This window comes from Amblyraja radiata, chromosome 13 (assembly GCF_010909765.2).
Source record: "Amblyraja radiata isolate CabotCenter1 chromosome 13, sAmbRad1.1.pri, whole genome shotgun sequence".
Taxonomy (NCBI): domain Eukaryota; kingdom Metazoa; phylum Chordata; class Chondrichthyes; order Rajiformes; family Rajidae; genus Amblyraja; species Amblyraja radiata.
The window spans coordinates 576563-595010 of NC_045968.1; the positions used below are offsets into that span (position 1 = coordinate 576563).

Consider the following 18448-nt stretch of genomic DNA (forward strand, 5'->3'; position numbering starts at 1 on the left):
CTTATTTGTAATTAAAGATGAGGAATTAAGTAACTTTTCCTTTACACTCCCACTGCTTAAGTTGTATGTGAAAATGTAGTGTTTGCAAAGATGTGAGGAAGTTGAAAACCAGACGGGTTAATCTTGGCATTCTAACTTTGGATTCTACACTATACCCACTTTAAGTAAAGCTGCAGTGCCCATTCACTTATTTTGTAGTTTTTTTATACAAAGTGTGGTGGGTGCATGGAATGAACTGCCAGAGGAGGTAGTTGAGGCAGGTACTATTGCAACATTTAAGAAGCATTTGAACAGGTACATTGTTAGGACAAGTAGGTGGGACTAGTGTAGATGGGGCATGTTGGTCGACGTGGACAAGTTGGGCCAAAGGGCCTGTTTCCATGCTGTATGATTCTTTGACAACTAAACAGAAATTTAAAATGTTTTGCACAGAAATAAAGCAAATTTCCTAAAAAGTTACAAGCCATGATGAGAACAGTCATTTATGAAATGTTGTTTGTTGGTGCAACAGGGCCCAGGTTTAATACAATTTCAGTCCGAATCCATTATGTTCAAGAGCATATCCTTAAACATGAAAGCTTGTGTGCAGGCTGGGAAGACCATACATCCCATAGCATAATGTGCTTGGGCAAGGAGGTGAAATTATTGGGAGATGACAGGAAAAGAAAATGGTATAATGAGAGGTGCCCTGAGCATGCTGATCAAATTAATTGGGAATAAGTCACTGGAGCTACAAATTAAAGTCACAGCATGCGGTCAACAGTCCTGTGAATTTTGGCATCATCTTTAAGAATATGAAAATACATCCTGACATACGATGCATGAGTTGGCACATCTATGGAGCAAGCAAAATGAGGAGCAATAAACTGTCTTCCCGGTGAAAAGGAAAAAACAACAAAAGTGCACAGGCAGGGTCTTGCAAGGACTTGACTGGAGGCAGTTTATCATTGTAACGTATATAGGAACAAATATAAAATATTAGGATTATGTTAATGTCTTGAGCATGGAATGATGTGCCGATAATGTCAAAAACAAAGCATCAAACCTAGTGTTTGATTAGTGAAGTAAACAGAACAGCACAGGAATAGGCCCTTCAGTCCACAATCACCAAACCTGAAGCCAAGTTGAACTAAGCACCTCTACCTGCACATGATCCATATTCCTCCAATACCTGCAAAGTCTCCAAAAGCGTCTTAAATATCACTATTATACTAAAGCCTGTTCGTTCCATCCACCCACCCACTAGCCACATATTTTACCCACCAGATCCACCCTCCCTCATCTGGTTCTGGTTCAATTGTCCTTTCATCTCTCTATAGGTTCCCATTATCACCTTCCTTACATATCAGATTTCAGCACAAGTAGCATTTGTTCCCGATTTTCATCCTCCAGCAGCTGTCTCCCTTTCACTCCCTCCTCCTCCAACCTACCTTATTTTTAAAACTCTGCCTCTGCCTCTCTTCTTTATACTGTCTATTTCCCCTCTCCTCACTCGTGATACAGGGTTTCAACATAAGATGTCAACAATTCCTCCTCCACCCTGAAGATGCTGCTTGAACCATTGTTCCGCCAGCAGATATATTGTTACTCTAGATTCCAGTAATCTTGTGTCTCAAAGTAGACAAGCCACTAAACTTCTATATGCAAGTGTTACACTCTGATAACAGAATTTAACACTTTAAACCTTGATATTAGTGAATCTTCACTGTATTCATTCAAAATCTCTGCACAACTGAAACATAATTTCTTCACTTTTGAATAACTCTTGAAAACAAGATCCCGTTGTCCTTTTATCAGTTAACTTTAATGCAAATGCACTAGCTTTTATTTATATAATTATTTAAGTTGAACATTTCCAGCATGACTTTTCACTATAACTCTTAACTTCTCAAAATGGGAGAGCATCCAGGTTTTTCAAAGGAATAAAGCAATGGATTCTCATTTCATCAAAATTAATTCCTGGATCTCTTAATAAACCTCACGTTCCTCACCACAAAATTTACTGTACTCATCATGGTACTGGCATGTACCCAGTGACTCTTCCATGCCGTAAGACATTGTCGGTATAGTAGACCCACATGGATTCTAGTAATATTTGTTCACTATCCAACTCCCAAAGCTATCTTAACTACAACTTTTTTCAGATTTCCTGTAAGGACTATATTCCATTCTCCTGGTTCCATTGCCTGTTACTACGCTCCACACCATTGGTTCCATTTATCTCTAGCAAGGTTCTTCCTCTAATGTAATTGGCCCCAAGACCACTTCCATTCCACTCCCTGCACTACTTTCCCACCTCTGCTCCTCCCTCCCAGAACAAGGATTGTTCTTGCCTATCAGCCTCCATGTTCAAAAGAATGACACACTACAATTTCTGACAAAAATACATCCCTCTCATTTCATAATTCTGTGACCACAACCTCAACACACTGGGTTGCTTATTCTTCGATCTACGCCAATATGAACTTATGCCTCAGTACTTTCCAACACAAGCACAATTCTCTCTCTTTTCTGAATTCACCTCCAGCCATTAATTCCAGCTGGAGCAGGAAGTTACAAACATTTTCTTCAATTTACTGGTCATAATAGTCATTTTTACAATGAGGCAAACCAAAGAGAAATGGGTGATGAGAGAACAACTAACTCTATTATCTGCAAATGTCACAAGCTTTCACTACCCAAACTCCTACCTTAACTAAATTGTTCAAATGAACATTTGTTAGTAAACAACACTTCTTCAAACTAAGGCCATAATAATGTTAGTTCAACATCTTCACTCAGAGCATTTTCTGCCTTTTAAATCTTTTTATTTCAATTTTCAGCATTTGTATAATTTCCTTTGGAGACTTGAGTTAACTTTCTTCCATTTACATTTTTTCCTGACAATTTCCTTTACTTGCCCATTCATCCCTTTAATTCATCTTGGTTTACACATTTTCAGATCTTCCCTTTATTTTCTCTTCATCCTTTCTCTGTAAATGAAAATCTTTTTGGGTTTAGATGAAAATATAGTACATATTTCAAGTCAGTAAATGTATAATTAAAGATCAAACGTTTTATTTTTGTTTCATTTATTTCTTTCATTCGTTTATGAATTCATTTATTTTTGTAACTTATTTACATAATTTTGCACCTTAATGAAAATATCAATCTACGATTGTAAATTCACCATTTGTGAATAGGCATTCACAAAAGACCCCAAGAACAGGAAAAAAGTCGTCTTCCATCTCCTTCACACAGGTGGGCTTGAAGAAATGAATAATCATCTCCGATATAGTACAGGTTATGCAAGTTTTCACACTGGTCAGATTGTTGATTGACTGATCTTTTCCCAACCTCTCTTCCCCAGTAGTACAAAGAAATACCCAACCTGAATTCCTGGATCAAAGGGAAAATAAATATGCACATCTTATGTATTGTAACTATACATAGCAGATAAACAAGTCTGAGCTCATTGAGACAGTTCGCCTTTGGTTTGATGCCTGCCTTACAGATGATTAAAATTGTTGAAGAATCAAACCACCTTTAAATTATTGTTTAAGGATTACTTTCAAGCCAGTTAGCTGTTTTGAGGCACCACAAAATCCTGACCTTAAAAGCAAAATTAATTTTTATGTAGAAAAAAAGCTATTTTGATTATTTAACCAAAATGATCAAATCAGGAACTCAACTGGAAAAAAAAAAATAGATACTAATATGAACCCAATTAGCTTTGCAAAATACTCCCAATTTATGGCAGCATTTTGGCTTTGTTCAGTTCATTTAAAGAACTGGATCAGAATAGTACCACATCTTTCACATTGAAATGTTATAAAGCATTGAACACAGCAAATTTATTTTGGGAAACTTCTATTCTGTTTGTAGAATTGAAATTATAATATCATTATGCTTTTAAATGTGAAATTCTATGCAAAAAAAACAAGGACAATACATTTTTTCTTCCTAGAGAGACCTAATATCTGAAGGGTGTGGTATTAAAACATTCTCAAGCACCTGGAATCAGAAGCACAAATTATTTTCATGATATACATAGTGGAACTGTAATATGTTGGGAATAGTACGAGCAAATTGATTTTTGGGGGAAGGATGAACTAAATACTGCAATTTAAACATGCCCAAGATGCTGCATAGTTATCGCAAAACTCACAGTGCAGTGTTTTAAGTCAAACGTCAAAACAGGTGAGATGGAATACAAGGTTGCACTCCAGTGATTTTGCTTTAAAAGATATGAAGAGCACTGGAACTTTTTTTTTTAAAGGATTCTCCTTTCCACAATTAACTTTACTTCTCATCCTAGGACACATGATTTATTTGTAAGAGCATCTTCTGAATTTTTGTTGCAGTTTTTCCTGGATTGTTTATAACTGTTAAATTCCCAATGTATTGATTATTGGATAATCCTCAAACTGAAAATGTGCTTTGAATATTTAAACGTGGGTGAACAAGAATTGTGTTCAGCTGTTAAATTCCTCTGAGATTTAGTGACATCGGCAAATGCATTGTGAAAAAATGTTCTTTTAGATAAAAGGAGCAGCTGCCATACTGAGGTGCGCAGATGGTGTCAGTAACGTAGATATCACAAGAGAAACAGTTCAAAACCTGTATACAAATTTTATTATGCAGAATATGTTTTCAATGTTTTTAAATTTCAATTTTTAAATAAATCATGCATTTAAGGACATGAAATCCTTAGTGCAAACTCCAATATGGCTAAACAAGTGGGGTCCTTTATTCCAGTACATTTTAAGCATGGCCTCAACACAATGGAAGAGGGTTCTTGCTACTGTCACTTTATTAGCAGACAAAATACCTGCAGTTAACAAAAGTAAAAAAGCACCTTAACAAAATGAAGGCTGCATTGCTTTTGCTATGAATTTTGATTTGCTGCCCTTCCCGATAAATTGTATTTAACTGGAACAAATGCCCATAAAGTGTTCAGGTGCATAAAGCATGGAAAGGATAACTAAAAGTGGCATGCGGTGACTTATAACGTAGTGCCAGGGTGGTATGACCTTGTTTACGCCTAAAATCTATCCCTCCCTTAACACCATTCACCTGCCAATTGAAACTTTGCTACTGTGGACAATTGGGTGAAAGGATAGGTTGTGTCTACTTTAAAAAAATAAATCCAAATGAATTAATTTGAAGTGTTGGAAAACCATTTAAAGCACTGGCTTTAGAAAAGTGACATGAAGCAAGCAGTGACAGCAAGTCAGTTTCACTGCATTTTCTTTAATTCAGAATGCACTCTAGAGACATGTTCTGTGTATATAACTCTGTTCTCAGTCTAATATTTAGCATTACGTTTGTACAGAATCTTATTTTTTTTTTAAAGTGATTCAAAACATGTTTCTCAGAAACTAAGAGAGTCCTTCAGTCACCAAAGGGTCAATTACCCAAGTTCCCTTTCAAAGGGAATCTTCTGTATACCTAAATACAGTACGCTGCAAACTCAATGTTGCACTATAACTGATGGTATACAGTAGCTGCAGCATTTTTTCCATAGTCATCTTCATGTTGTATAAACAGATTTTGATTAGGCCAAGATGCTGTAAAACAATTACTTTTGAACAATTTTAAAATACAACCTGAACAAGAAGTGGATACAGCTTCTTTTTATGAGAGAAAGCTCCTTACTGGACACTGGCCTGCCATGCATGTTTTAACAGTAAAGTAAAATTTCTTACATGTCTCCAGTTACACATTGCAACCTTCATGCAGCAACTGCATAACTAAGAAAAACTCAATTTCTGGACACTCAGAAATATTTTAACCAACTTATTATTGATTTATAGCTGCATATCTTGAGACGGCTATATTGTATTGAGTATTGCAAATATATTAATTTCAAAAAACTGTACAAGGCCAAAAAATTGTATATCTTCTCAAAAGGGGCAAGAAAAGATTAGTTACTCCGCACAAATACTGAATGGATATCCTTACAGTATCCAAACCATCTTTAATACATCTCAGTACTAAACCAAGCACTTCAACATGTGTATTATAGAATTATCTGATAAATACATTACTGACAGGATTGCTCTGTAATGTTTAACCAAACAATGGATGTTAACATGACCAACATTGAATCGATCCGTTAATCATGTATTCTGAATAAAATCCAACAATAAACTGATAAGGGAAAAAAAGTATTTAGAGCTGCACCATTAATATTACACTATAGAACCAGTGATTCTATGCTCAGAAACAAATGAGTTGGTGCAGAGCCCTTTGTAGTGGCTGCTTAGTGCTTGAAACATGATTGCATTACAAATGAAGGGGCCACAACAAGTAAGTGTGTTGAAGTACCAACGACAGACATGAACTCAAGGTAACAGATTTTTTTTTTTTTTTTTAATTAACTGATATTGGTTGATGCATTCAGAATTCATGATTAACATCTTTTTTTTAAATAAATAAAGAGTTTGCTTGTGTTCAGTTGTCGTCAAGTGTCTCAATTTCTCCCATGTTCATGCGCTCTGAAGAAGCATTTACAGAAAAACCTGCACAGAAGAGGGAAAAAAAGCGACATTTATTTATTTAGCCAAAACTCCCAAATATAATTCTGGCAGTTTGTAGCGTTGGCAACTAATCTGTCTATTAGCTGGTTGTTTTTTTAAATTGAGCAACCATCTGAGTAATCATAACAAAGTTATTCTCAGATAATTTCATCCAAAATGATTCCAATCATTCATTCAGTTTATTTTAAACGGTCTGCTTTCAATATGTTGGTGACATAATGATTAAATTGTCAGACAAATAATACCGGGACACAAGTTCTGCTCATGAATTTAAATTCAGTTAATGACCTAGAATCTGGGGAGAGGAAAAATGTCAAATATTTTGATTATGAAACTGACAAAGTGTTGTAACACATGACCTTGGGCCCACCGAGTCCGCACCAACCAGTGATCACCCATCACTAGTTCTATCCTACACACTAGGGGGAAATTTACAGAAGCCAATCAACCTATAAGCCTGCACGTCTTTTGAATGTGGGAGGAATCCGAAGCACCCAGAGGAATCCCATGCGCTCACAGGGAGAACGTACAAACTCCATCCAGACAGCACACATAGTCAGGATTAAACCCGGGTCACTGGTGCTATGAGGCAGCAACTCTACCTCTGTGCCGCCCTTCAACAAAGAAATTTGTCATCTTGACAGTCTGGCCGATATGTTACTATGGGCACATCCCTGCTGGTTGCACCTCTGAAGTGTCTCAGAAAGCCACTTAGAAGTATCATTAACACTGTGTCGCAGCAGAGGAAGAATGGAAATATCCTGGCGAGCCAGCAAGACAGATTCAGAGATGTTTAAAAAATAGCATAAACGAGCAAAGAAGTAGTGCAGCAAGTCCTGAACAACGACTCCGGACTCCATGGCATCTCATGATATTGGGTCATATATGGGCAAGAAACCTCCAAGTAATCACCTACTGTACTCCGCAGTTGACAAACAAGTACTTCTCTATGTTGAACAATAACACGGAAGAAACTAGCAAGGGTAAAGGCCGAACACGGAATTTCAACATTCACTTTTAAAAGAACTTGGTGGGACCTCACTGACCAAGTTGGCTATGTCTTGAAGAACATGGCTACCAGACTGGTTGTGTGACAGATAAATGAACCAACACAAGATTGTTTGATCTTATCCTCATCAATCTTTCAGTGGCAGATATATCTATATGAGAAAACATTGGTAGGTGATCATTCGTCTCTCCCTTTGATAATAGTTACATCCTCGCAACCAAGTCTCGTTTCACTGTATTGTGTAGGGGGGGGGTGATTGGCCATTCTCCCCATATCCCCTGACTCCGCTATCTTCAAAGCCCTATCTAGCTCTCTCTTGAGAGTTTCCAGAGAACCTGCCTCCAGGGGTAAGCTATTTAGAACGGAGATGAGGAAACACTTTTTCACACAGAGTTGTGAGTGTGCAGAAATCTCTGCCACAGAATGGATTCACAACAGATTTGGCAGTACAATCACGTGGACCCTCATCAGAAGTAGAAGTGTACACCAGCACAATTTATAACTGTGGTGTGCACATCCTTCCTGCACATCCTTCCTGCTACCATTATTATCAAGGCTGGAAGCAATAATGCTTCATAGAATGCAGGACATACTGTAAGTCACATCTAAAAATAATTAAGTTCCAGTCTTGTGAAGCTGGAGTTCTACTTTCTAGGAAACAAGAACAGCATTGACCAGCAGAACCAAGTGACTACAAGACCAAAGAATAACTGGGGGTCAAGAATGATCCTCAGTCCTACAACACCTAGTCTCAAATTGCAGTTAACATTGAATAGCTTGCAGAGGAGGTGGTCCCCACGGACATCCACGTTAAACTGTTACAGGGCTCAACATACAAGTGCTAAACACTGGCACCTCTGCAACCACATTCACTTGGTAGTGTTCAATAGATGATGCATCTTAATTTTCATAGGAGATCCTCATCATCATTGAAGCCACACCAAGTCTTTTTCCAACCAATCCGATTCACGTCAAATGCTATCAGGAAATGGCTAAGAACCCTGGATATAGCCATGGCAAAGGGACCAAACAACATCCTAGCTGCACACTGAAAAGCTCCAGATGCTGCTGGACTTCTAGCTAAGCTGTTGCAATAGTATTATATCACCTGCATATATATATACACACACACACACATAAATAAGCATATAAAGTGCAATAGGCTATTAAAGTTCAGATTTTTGTTCGAGTGGGGTTTAATAGTCTGATGGCTGTGGGGAAGAAGCTGTTCCTGAACATGGACTTTGCAGTCTTCAGGCTCCTGTACCTTCTACCTGAAGGCAGCGGAGAGATGAGTGTGTGGCCAGGATGGTGTGGGTCCTTGATGATGCTCCCAGCCTTTTTGAGGCAGCGACTGTGGTAGATCCCCTTGATGGTAGGGAGGTCAGAGCCGATGATGGACTGGGCAGTGTTTACAACTTTTTGCTGTCTTTTCCGCTCCTGGGCTCACAAGTTGCCGAACCAAGCCACGATGCAACCGGTCAGCATGCTCTCTACTATGTACCTGTAGAGGTTCGAGACAGTCCTCCTCGACATACTCTCTGTAATCTGCTCAGGAAGTAGAGGCACTGATGTGCTTTCTTTATAATTGCTTCAGTGTTATGGGACCAGGAGAGATCTTCGGAAATATGCACGCCCAGGTAAGTTAAACATCAAGGCAGCCAGAATGTGGCAACATGATTCCTTGGTAAACTGAAGTTAGTGTGCATCCCAAGAAAAACACACCAGTAGATGGGGTAATACTCACACAATGGGAACATCTCATAGGAGTTTCTTAGTGCAGCAGCCACGGCTCAAACATGGCCAACCTCATCAATAGACCTGAAATCTGCACTTAACAGAAATTCAGCTGGGATAGCCACACAAATACCAAGGCACCAAGAGCATGTCCAGTTTCCTGTAGCAAGTGACTCACTTCTGACATTCTACGTCCACAGGCACAAGTAGGAGTATGATGGAATATTGACCATTTGTCAGGATGAGTCAATGAAAGTAAAAAAGCTCAATGTCATCAATGACAAAGTAGCCCCCTTTATTGGCATTCCACCAACCACCAGAAACTTTCATTCTTTTAGTGGATGCTATAAGAACATTAAAAAATAGAAGCAGGAGTAGGTGTGGACCTATGAGCTGTTTATTTCTACTGTTTGCTTTCCGTTCAATAAACAATTTTCAATTCATGATAGTATTCAGCAAGATCACAGCTGATCTTCAATCTCAATGGCTTTATCTTGCTCCAAATCCTTTGATTCCCTTAATGTCTAGAAATAATCATTTTAGTTTCCAATGAACACAGTGACTTAGCGTCCACAGTCCTCCAGGATACAGATCATTAAAGTATCGGGGCTTGAAGAAATTTCTCGTCACTCAGTCCTAAATGGTCTATCCTTTATACTTTGAGCTCCACATAATACATAGAAACATAGAAACATAGAAATTAGGTGCAGGAGTAGGCCATTCGGCCCTTCGAGCCTGCACCGCCATTCAATATGATCATGGCTGATCATCCAACTCAGTATCCCGTACCTGCCTTCTCTCCATACCCTCTGATCCCCTTAGCCACAAGGGCCACATCTAACTCCCTCTTAAATATAGCCAATGAACTGGCCTCGACTACCCTCTGTGGCAGGGAGTTCCAGAGATTCACCACTCTCTGTGTGAAAAAAGTTCTTCTCATCTCGGTTTTAAAGGATTTCCCCCTTATCCTTAAGCTGTGACCCCTTGTCCTGGACTTCCCCAACATCGGGAGCAATCTTCCTGCATCTAGCCTGTCCAAACCCTTAAGAATTTTATAAGTTTCTATAAGATCCCCTCTCAATCTCCTAAATTCTAGAGAGTATAAACCAAGTCTATCCAGTCTTTCTTCATAAGACAGTCCTGACATCCCAGGAATCAGTCTGGTGAACCTTCTCTGCACTCCCTCTATGGCAATAATGTCCTTCCTCAGATTTGGAGACCAAAACTGTACGCAATACTCCAGGTGTGGTCTCACCAAGACCCTGTACAACTGCAGTAGAACCTCCCTGCTCCTATACTCAAATCCTTTTGCTATGAAAGCTAACATACCATTCGCTTTCTTCACTGCCTGCTGCACCTGCATGCCCACTTTCAATGACTGGTGTACCATGACACCCAGGTCTCGCTGCATCTCCCCTTTTCCTAGTCGGCCACCATTTAGATAATAGTCTGCTTTCCTGTTTTTGCCACCAAAATGGATAACCTCACATTTATCCACATTATACTGCATCTGCCAAACATTTGCCCACTCACCCAGCCTATCCAAGTCACCTTGCAGTCTCCGAGCATCCTCCTCACAGCTAACACTGCCCCCCAGCTTTGTGTCATCCGCAAACTTGGAGATATTGCCTTCAATTCCCTCATCCAGATCATTAATATATATTGTAAATAGCTGGGGTCCCAGCACTGAGCCTTGCGGTACCCCACTAGTCACTGCCTGCCATTGTGAAAAGGACCCGTTTACTCCTACTCTTTGCTTCCTGTTTGCCAGCCAGTTCTCTATCCACATCAATACTGAACCCCCAATGCCGTGTGCTTTAAGTTTGTAAACTAATCTCTTATGTGGGACCTTGTCGAAAGCCTTCTGGAAGTCCAGATACACCACATCCACTGGTTCTCCCCTATCCACGCTACTAGTTACATCCTCGAAAAATTCTATAAGATTCGTCAGACATGATTTACCTTTTGTAAATACAGGGCCTAATCTTCTCAATGTCTCCTCATGTGGTAATCTGCCAACCCTGGAACCAATCTACTGAATCATCAATGTGTTCCCTCAATTGGCAACAAAACTGAATGCAGTCCTCAAATATTGTTTGCACCTCAGCGGTATGAACATTGACTTCTCTAATGTCAGGTAGTCCCTACTTTCTCCTCCCCTTCTCAGCTCTCCCTCAGCCTACTGGCTCCACCTCTTCCTTTCTTCTTCGCGCCCCCCCCCCCCCACCCCCCACCCCTCCACCCGCACATCAGTCTGAAGAAGAGTTGCGACCCAAAACGTTGCCTATTTCCTTCGCTCCATAGATGCTGCCTCACCCGCTGAGTTTTTCCAGCATTTTTGTCTACCTTCGATTTTCCAGCATCTGCAGTTCCTTCTTAAACAGTCCTCAAATGTAGTCTTACAACCTCCTATATAATTTCATTAAAACATCTCTATTCTGTAATCAAATCTTCTCATAAGACCAACATGCACTTGCACTTGCTGTACCTGTAAGTTAGCTTTCAGTGACTAAATGTACAAGGGTCTCTTTGAATATTGACATATCCAGCTATTTACAATTCAAAAACTATCTGCTTTTCCAGATGGTTTGATATTCTTTTACCCCCCACTTCATTTGCCATGTTCTTATTATTCACTTAACTTTTCTTCATCCCGTTGATGCCTTTTCTATTTCTCCATTTTAATCCTCCTGCCTATTCAGAATTTCATCTAGTTTTTGTTATCACCAGCAAATTCATAAATGTAACATTTGTTGCCCTCAATCAAATCATTAATTTTGTTTTTGAATAACTGGGGGTCAAGCAATGATCCTTGCAGTAATCACCAATCACCACCTGCCAACCTGATGAGGGCACAGACTGGGGACAGTGGGAGGGGGGTGGTCAATCAAAATGGCAGCCAGTTGGAAGCTAAGGGTCATGCCCGCGGAGTGAGCACAGATACTCCACAAAGTAATCACCCATGTTTTGTTTCTCCCATGTAGAGGCGACCACATTGTGAATAACAAACGTGGTACACTGGATTGGAAAGTTGGTTATTCTAATCTTATTAAGTTAATCGATTATCATCTACTGGCCACCAATGGTCTTCAGTGATTTGTTACAGAACTTTGTTGGACATAATTGATTGCAAAACTGTTAAATGCACGGTAACAATATGGCAGTGAAAATTAAGTACTAACCTAGGATGCTGGGATCAGCACGTATCATTTTCTGTTTTTTCTTTCGCTTTCCAGACTGTACACATTCAAAATTTGGCTGCTGATTTCTGCTGTGATTTGATGGATAGATGGACTGCAGACCTGTTTGATTTTCAGAACATCCTAAATCCTAAAGCAAAATCAAATTAAATATTGACACTTCTCTAAAAATGATTAAACAATGCTTAGCTTTTAAAGTAACAAGTTATCTGTTGAAAATTCTTTAGGTTTTTGTCTGCTTTGCCTATTTGGATTTTTGTTAAATTGTTTCCTTACATTAAATTATTCATTAAATATTTTTAATCAACTTCCACTGGCCACTGAAGACCTGAACTGTTTTGCCCTTTCAAAAATCACCAAGTGGAAAGTTACAGGATTAGTGGTACTGCAAAATACTTTTTTTTATATAAAGGAGCTATTGCCAAAATAAATTAATGTTATGCTGACTGTTGTGAAGGAAACATTTCTGACCAAAACTATTTTAACTCCCGAAATTATGCTTGCATAGTGCACCAGTGTTAATTAGAGAGTTGTTTTATATTGCTTTAAGCAAAAAGACCATGAGACATACGGCTATAATTAAAAATAATATAAAATGTATACGTCTTTTGGATGGAAATTCTGGAGGTTGAGCCCTGGCAGCTGCTTGGACAATCCTGAATTAAATTTGGGGATGTCAAGATGCCCAAATTGGAGTACAGCTGGAAGAGATGATAGAGATAAGGAGACTGAAAAAGCATTGTAATGGTGCAAGGGCCACACCTGGAGTATTGCGTACAGTTTTGGTCTCCTAATCTGAGGAAAGACATTCTTGCCATAGAGGGAGTACAGAGAAGGTTCACCAGACTGATTCCTGGGATGTCAGGACTTTCATATGAAGAAAGACTGGATAGACTCGGTTTGTACTCGCTAGAATTTAGAAGATTGAGGGGGGATCTTATAGAAACGTACAAAATTCTTAAGGGGTTGGACAGGCTAGATGCAGGAAGATTGTTCCCGATGTTGGGGAAATCCAGGACAAGGGGTCACAGTTTAAGGTAAGGGGGAAATCTTTTAGGACCGAGATGAGGAAAACATTTTTCACACAGAGAGTGGTGAATCTCTGGAATTCTCTGCCACAGTAGGTAGTTGAGGCCAGTTCATTGGCTATATTTAAGAGGGAGTTTGATGTGGCCCTTGTGGCTAAAGGGATCAGGGGGTATGGAGAGAAGGCAGGTACAGAATACTGAGTTGGATGATCAGCCATGATCATATTGAATGGCGATGCAGGCTCGAAGGGCTCGAATGGCCTACTCCTGCACCTATTTTCTATGTTTCTGGCAGACTGAACAGATGCTTAAAAATTAGACAATGCATAATGCAATATCAACTCGTCTTGTATCAGCTATGCCATTAGATAACTGATAACTAACGAAAACTAAGTACATTAGACATCACCACAGCTTCTACAGTTTTAATTCCAATATTTAGTCCACCAACCTGCTGCTGCTGCAACTGTCGTTGTTGGGTAGTTATTTGTTTGGCACGGCGTCCAAGAAATTGTTTTGCGAATTCATTTGTTTCTGGGGTATCACCAAGGTAAGCTCGGATATAATCATGAACTTCATAAGGAGAATCAACCTCCTTTAAAAAGGAGACAAATGTAGGAACTGGAGAAACATAAACAAAATCTCAGTGGATACTTAAACCCGATTTCTTTCCATATAAGGATTACAATGCCGTCATATTTGAATGTAAATTAATCCTTATTTTCGCAGGAGTCTAAAACATACAATGCTAAATTTGCCATTGACATTCTACAAACCAACTTGCAGTATAATTTTTAACCATATAAAAATACTAAATTCTTAAAAAATATGAAAACATGAAATCATAAATTTAAAAAGTGACTGAAACTGCTGGGCTTCAATCTTTTGGCAAGGTTTCTAAAAATAATGTAATAATTAATTGTGTTCTCACCATCCAAATTATTAGCTGTGTTTAGAACTTGCAACATCTGCTCACACCATAAGGTAAATCCATCTTGAGCTTTATTCGCACCCTGAAACAACTTCATTAGCTTTTCTTCCTCTTCAGCTTTTTTATTTGGTTTGTTCTGAACTCCGTGAGACTTTCTGAAATAGCAGGTTTAGTATTACGTCGTGTACCGATAAAAAAAATGTAGATTAAATTATTAAAATATCTCAGACTTTCAACATCAGCTGATTTTTGTAAAACAGGTGGGTATGTCGGAAGCAGGTCGTGGAGAGAGGCAAAAATCATTCACCTGGAAGGTTTAGAGCTTTCGAATAGCTATAAGTCCCAAGCTGCTCCAAGAAATATAACAACAATGGAGTCAGTCGGTGATTTATGAAATGAGACTATATTGGGGCAGGGAATTTAGGATGGAGTTGAAATGCACGGAAGAGGGATGCGATGGGTTAGAGGATATAAGCTGAAAGTTATTCTTGAAACTATATATTGAATGGCGGTGCAGGCTCGAAGGGCCGAATGGCCTACTCCTGCACCTATTTTCTATGTATCTATGTATAAGTAAACATTACAATATCTACATCCCAAGCTTTTAATTTAGCACTCGACCAAGTGGGACCCGTTGGGCCCTGTTCCCCCATCGTAATATTCCACCAATCACCTGTTCCCCCAACACAACCTGTTCCCCATCGCAATATTCCACCACTCACCCATAGCCCCCCAACTACGCAGGCATGGCTCATTTCCCCTCATCCTCCAGCACTCCCTCCCCTCCTCTTCACCCTCTCCCTCTTCTCTCCCCCTCCCCACCTTCCTTTCCTTTCCATTACGCTCAGTCACACCCTCCCTCCCTCCATTGCCCCTCTTCCCTCCTTACCCCCCACCTCGCCCTCTTCTATCCGTTTAAATAACATTAAACAACAATCCTCCTCGTTTCCTCCCCCACTAACTCCCTCTCCTTACAACAATGTAACATATCTCTCATTTCACAGCTGTCCTGTCTTTGTTACCATTGTAACAGTGGAGCACTGCTGACAGACAGGTTACATAAATGAGATCCTATTGTGACATCATATCTGTAACTGCCACTGCAACTTCAAGTGATTTTTCTCAAACTGGATTTTGTAAAGTTAAAAATGTGAATAACTTGTAAAATATACCATCAATCTGAACGTAACTTGATACTCACCATTGTCCTGTGGTGTGGTGTAAGGTGATCAAAAAATCGTAGAGCTATTGTGTACCGTTTTGGTGTAACTCAGGGCATGACTACGCAGACTCACAAACAAAAGTTTTAGTAATATATACTAGACCAAGTGGGAACGGGTCCCCTGCCACACGGGAGGGCTGGTCCCCAAACGCAATATTCCACCACTCATCCATAGCCCCCAACTGCACAGACGCGGCTGACGGGTTCCCGTTGTGACGCCAGAGATCCCCGTGTTGACACGAGTCAAGGCAACCCTCTCCAACTGCGCCTCACCATCCCTCTTCCTACCCCTATCCTCCTCTATTCCGCCTTCATCCAACACTCCCTCCCCTTCCTCTTCGCCCTCCCTCTTCTCTCCCCTCTCCTCCTCCCCTACCCCTACCCTCAGTCACCCTCTCCTTCCATAACACCTCTCCCCTCCCTACCCCCCTCCTCTCCTTCTATCTCCCTGCTGCCCCACTCCTCACTTCACCCCTATCCCACTCTCCCACTAAGCACAATTTTTAAATAACATTTCTACTCCTCCCCTCTCCCACTCCCTCCCTCTCCTTACAACAATGTAACAAATCTCTCATTGCACTGGGAGGAACATTGTTGAAGGGCAGTTTATGTAAATGAGATCCCATTGTGACATCATACGCTGCTAACTGCCAGTAGAACACTGCTGAGGGGCAGTTTATGTGAATGAGATCCCATTGCGATGTCATAAGGTGCTAACTGCCAGTGCAGATTAAAGATTTTTTTCAAAGTGGGGTTTTGAAAAGTAAAAAATGTGAATAACTTGTAAAATATAACATCAATCTGGATGAAACTTGATACACGACACCACAGGACAATGGTGAGTAAGGTGGCCCAAAATTGTAGCGCTATCGTGTACCGTTTTGGCGTAATTCAGGGCATGACTCATAGGCACACACGCACGCAGACTCACAAACAAACAAGCAAGATGAGAATTTTAGAGATAGATAGATAGAGATAGATAGAGATAGATAGAGATAGATAGAGATAGAGATAGATAGAGATAGATAGAGATAGATAGAGATAGAGATAGAGATAGATAGAGATAGATAGAGATAGATAGAGATAGATAGATATCAGAAAAGAAAGGAGTATTAAAGGTTTTACAGGAATCTTATAGGGCTTTTAGAAAAAAACTATTATTTCTGCAATTAACAGAGAAAACGGTCACCAAGGCAACTCATGTTCAATATTGCTCATTGTTATTGTTATTATTACTATAAGCAGCTGATTCCCCATACAAAACATTGCACAATGATATCATGGTGTGCTGTAGATACTGTGTAATTTACAAACTATGTAATTTTAAAATATAATAGGATTGTGGTTAAAGTATTGGTTTTCTTACCCAGGGTTAGGATTGTTCTTATTACTTTTGGAACTCTGGCTTCCCACTTCTTTCACAGCCTCATCCCAGAAGCCAACATTTGTGTTCTTGTTGTCTGGAGCACCCCAGACACTGCTTATGTCTGCTCCCCACTGGTTGGTAGGACTGGTGTTTACTGAGCCCCATACAGAAGTAGCGTTAACAGATAAACTGGAATGCTAAGATAAAACAAGAAAAGGCACCTTAATGAAAAGCAATAAAACAGCACATGCTGAATACCTGAAATAAAAACAGAAACTGTTTGGAAATACATAGCTAGTCAGGCAGTAGCTAGGTGGAGAGAAAAAGATTAACTTGTCAGATATTTTAACAGAAGGTACACAAAAATGCTGGAGAAACTCAGCGAGTGCAGCAGCATCTATGGAGCGAAGGAAATAGGCAACGGGCCGAAACCTTTCTTCTTAAGAAGGGTTTCGGCCCGAAACGTTGCCTATTTCCTTCGCTCCATAGATGCTGCTGCACCCGCTGAGTTTCTCCAGCATTTTTGTGTACCTTCGATCTTCCAGCATCTGCAGTTCCTTCTTGAACACAGATATTTTAACAGAACCAGTTCCGATACAATGCATGTAAATCGAAATATTAACCTTTCTTGTCTCACCCTGATGCTGGTGCCTGACTTGGTGAATGTTCCCAGCACTGTTTTTAAAGATGTTCAATAGCGGATTAACCTTTTACTAAGTTGCCATTGACTATGTTCCACGGAATATCATAGAACAGCCAAAATTCGACTTCCATACGAATGGCACAATGGTACAACTGCCACATTATTTTACCATGTCAAGCAGAATATAGTGAGTTTCTTTTTCAAAATGATCTGCCTTCTAGTGTGGCAGTTGTAAGATAGTTATTATAGTCATAGTCATAGTGATACAGTGTGAAATAAGCCCACACCGGCCAACATGTCCCAGATACACTAGCCCCACCTGCCTGCGATTGGTCCATATCCCTCCAAACCTGTCCTATCCATGTACCTGTCTAACTGTTTCTTAAATGTTGGGATAGTCCCAACCTCAACTGCTTCATAGAAACATAGAAACTAGGTGCAGGAGGAGGCTATTCAGCCCTTCGAGCCAGCACCGCCATTCATTGTGATCATGGCTGATCGTCCCCTATCAATAACCCGTGCCTACCTTCTCCCCATATCCCTTGACTCCACTAGCCCCGAGAGCTCTATCCAACTCTCTCTTAAATCCATCCAGTGACTTGGCCTCCACTGCCCTCTGTGGGTAGGGCATTCCATAAATTCACAATTCTCTGGGTGAAAACGTTTTTTCTCACCTCAGTCTTAAATGACCTCCCCTTTATTCTAAGACTGTGGCCCCTGGTTCTGGACTCGCCCAACATTGGGAACATTTTCCCTGCATCTAGCTTGTCCAGTCTTTTTATAATTTTATA

General features: G+C 40.0%; 1 protein-coding gene across 6 annotated transcripts in view; it reads right to left on the bottom strand.

The window, feature by feature from the left end:
* Positions 1-4597: 4597 nt before the first annotated feature.
* Positions 4598-18448, bottom strand: part of gigyf2 (GRB10 interacting GYF protein 2) — a 119135-nt gene continuing 105284 nt past the window's right edge. For 5 of the 6 annotated variants that reach the window (XM_033031046.1, XM_033031043.1, XM_033031044.1 and 2 more), the window contains 5 exons: positions 17015-17211; positions 14427-14581; positions 13947-14116; positions 12450-12597; positions 6410-6503 (listed from right to left, as the gene is read on the bottom strand). In XM_033031046.1, coding sequence (XP_032886937.1) covers positions 6436-6503; positions 12450-12597; positions 13947-14116; positions 14427-14581; positions 17015-17211 — 738 coding nt within the window. In that variant the 3' untranslated portion in view covers positions 6410-6435. Of the gene's footprint in view, positions 6504-12449; positions 12598-13946; positions 14117-14426; positions 14582-17014; positions 17212-18448 lie in introns of all 6 variants that reach the window. The other variant, XM_033031040.1, reaches the window with a different exon arrangement.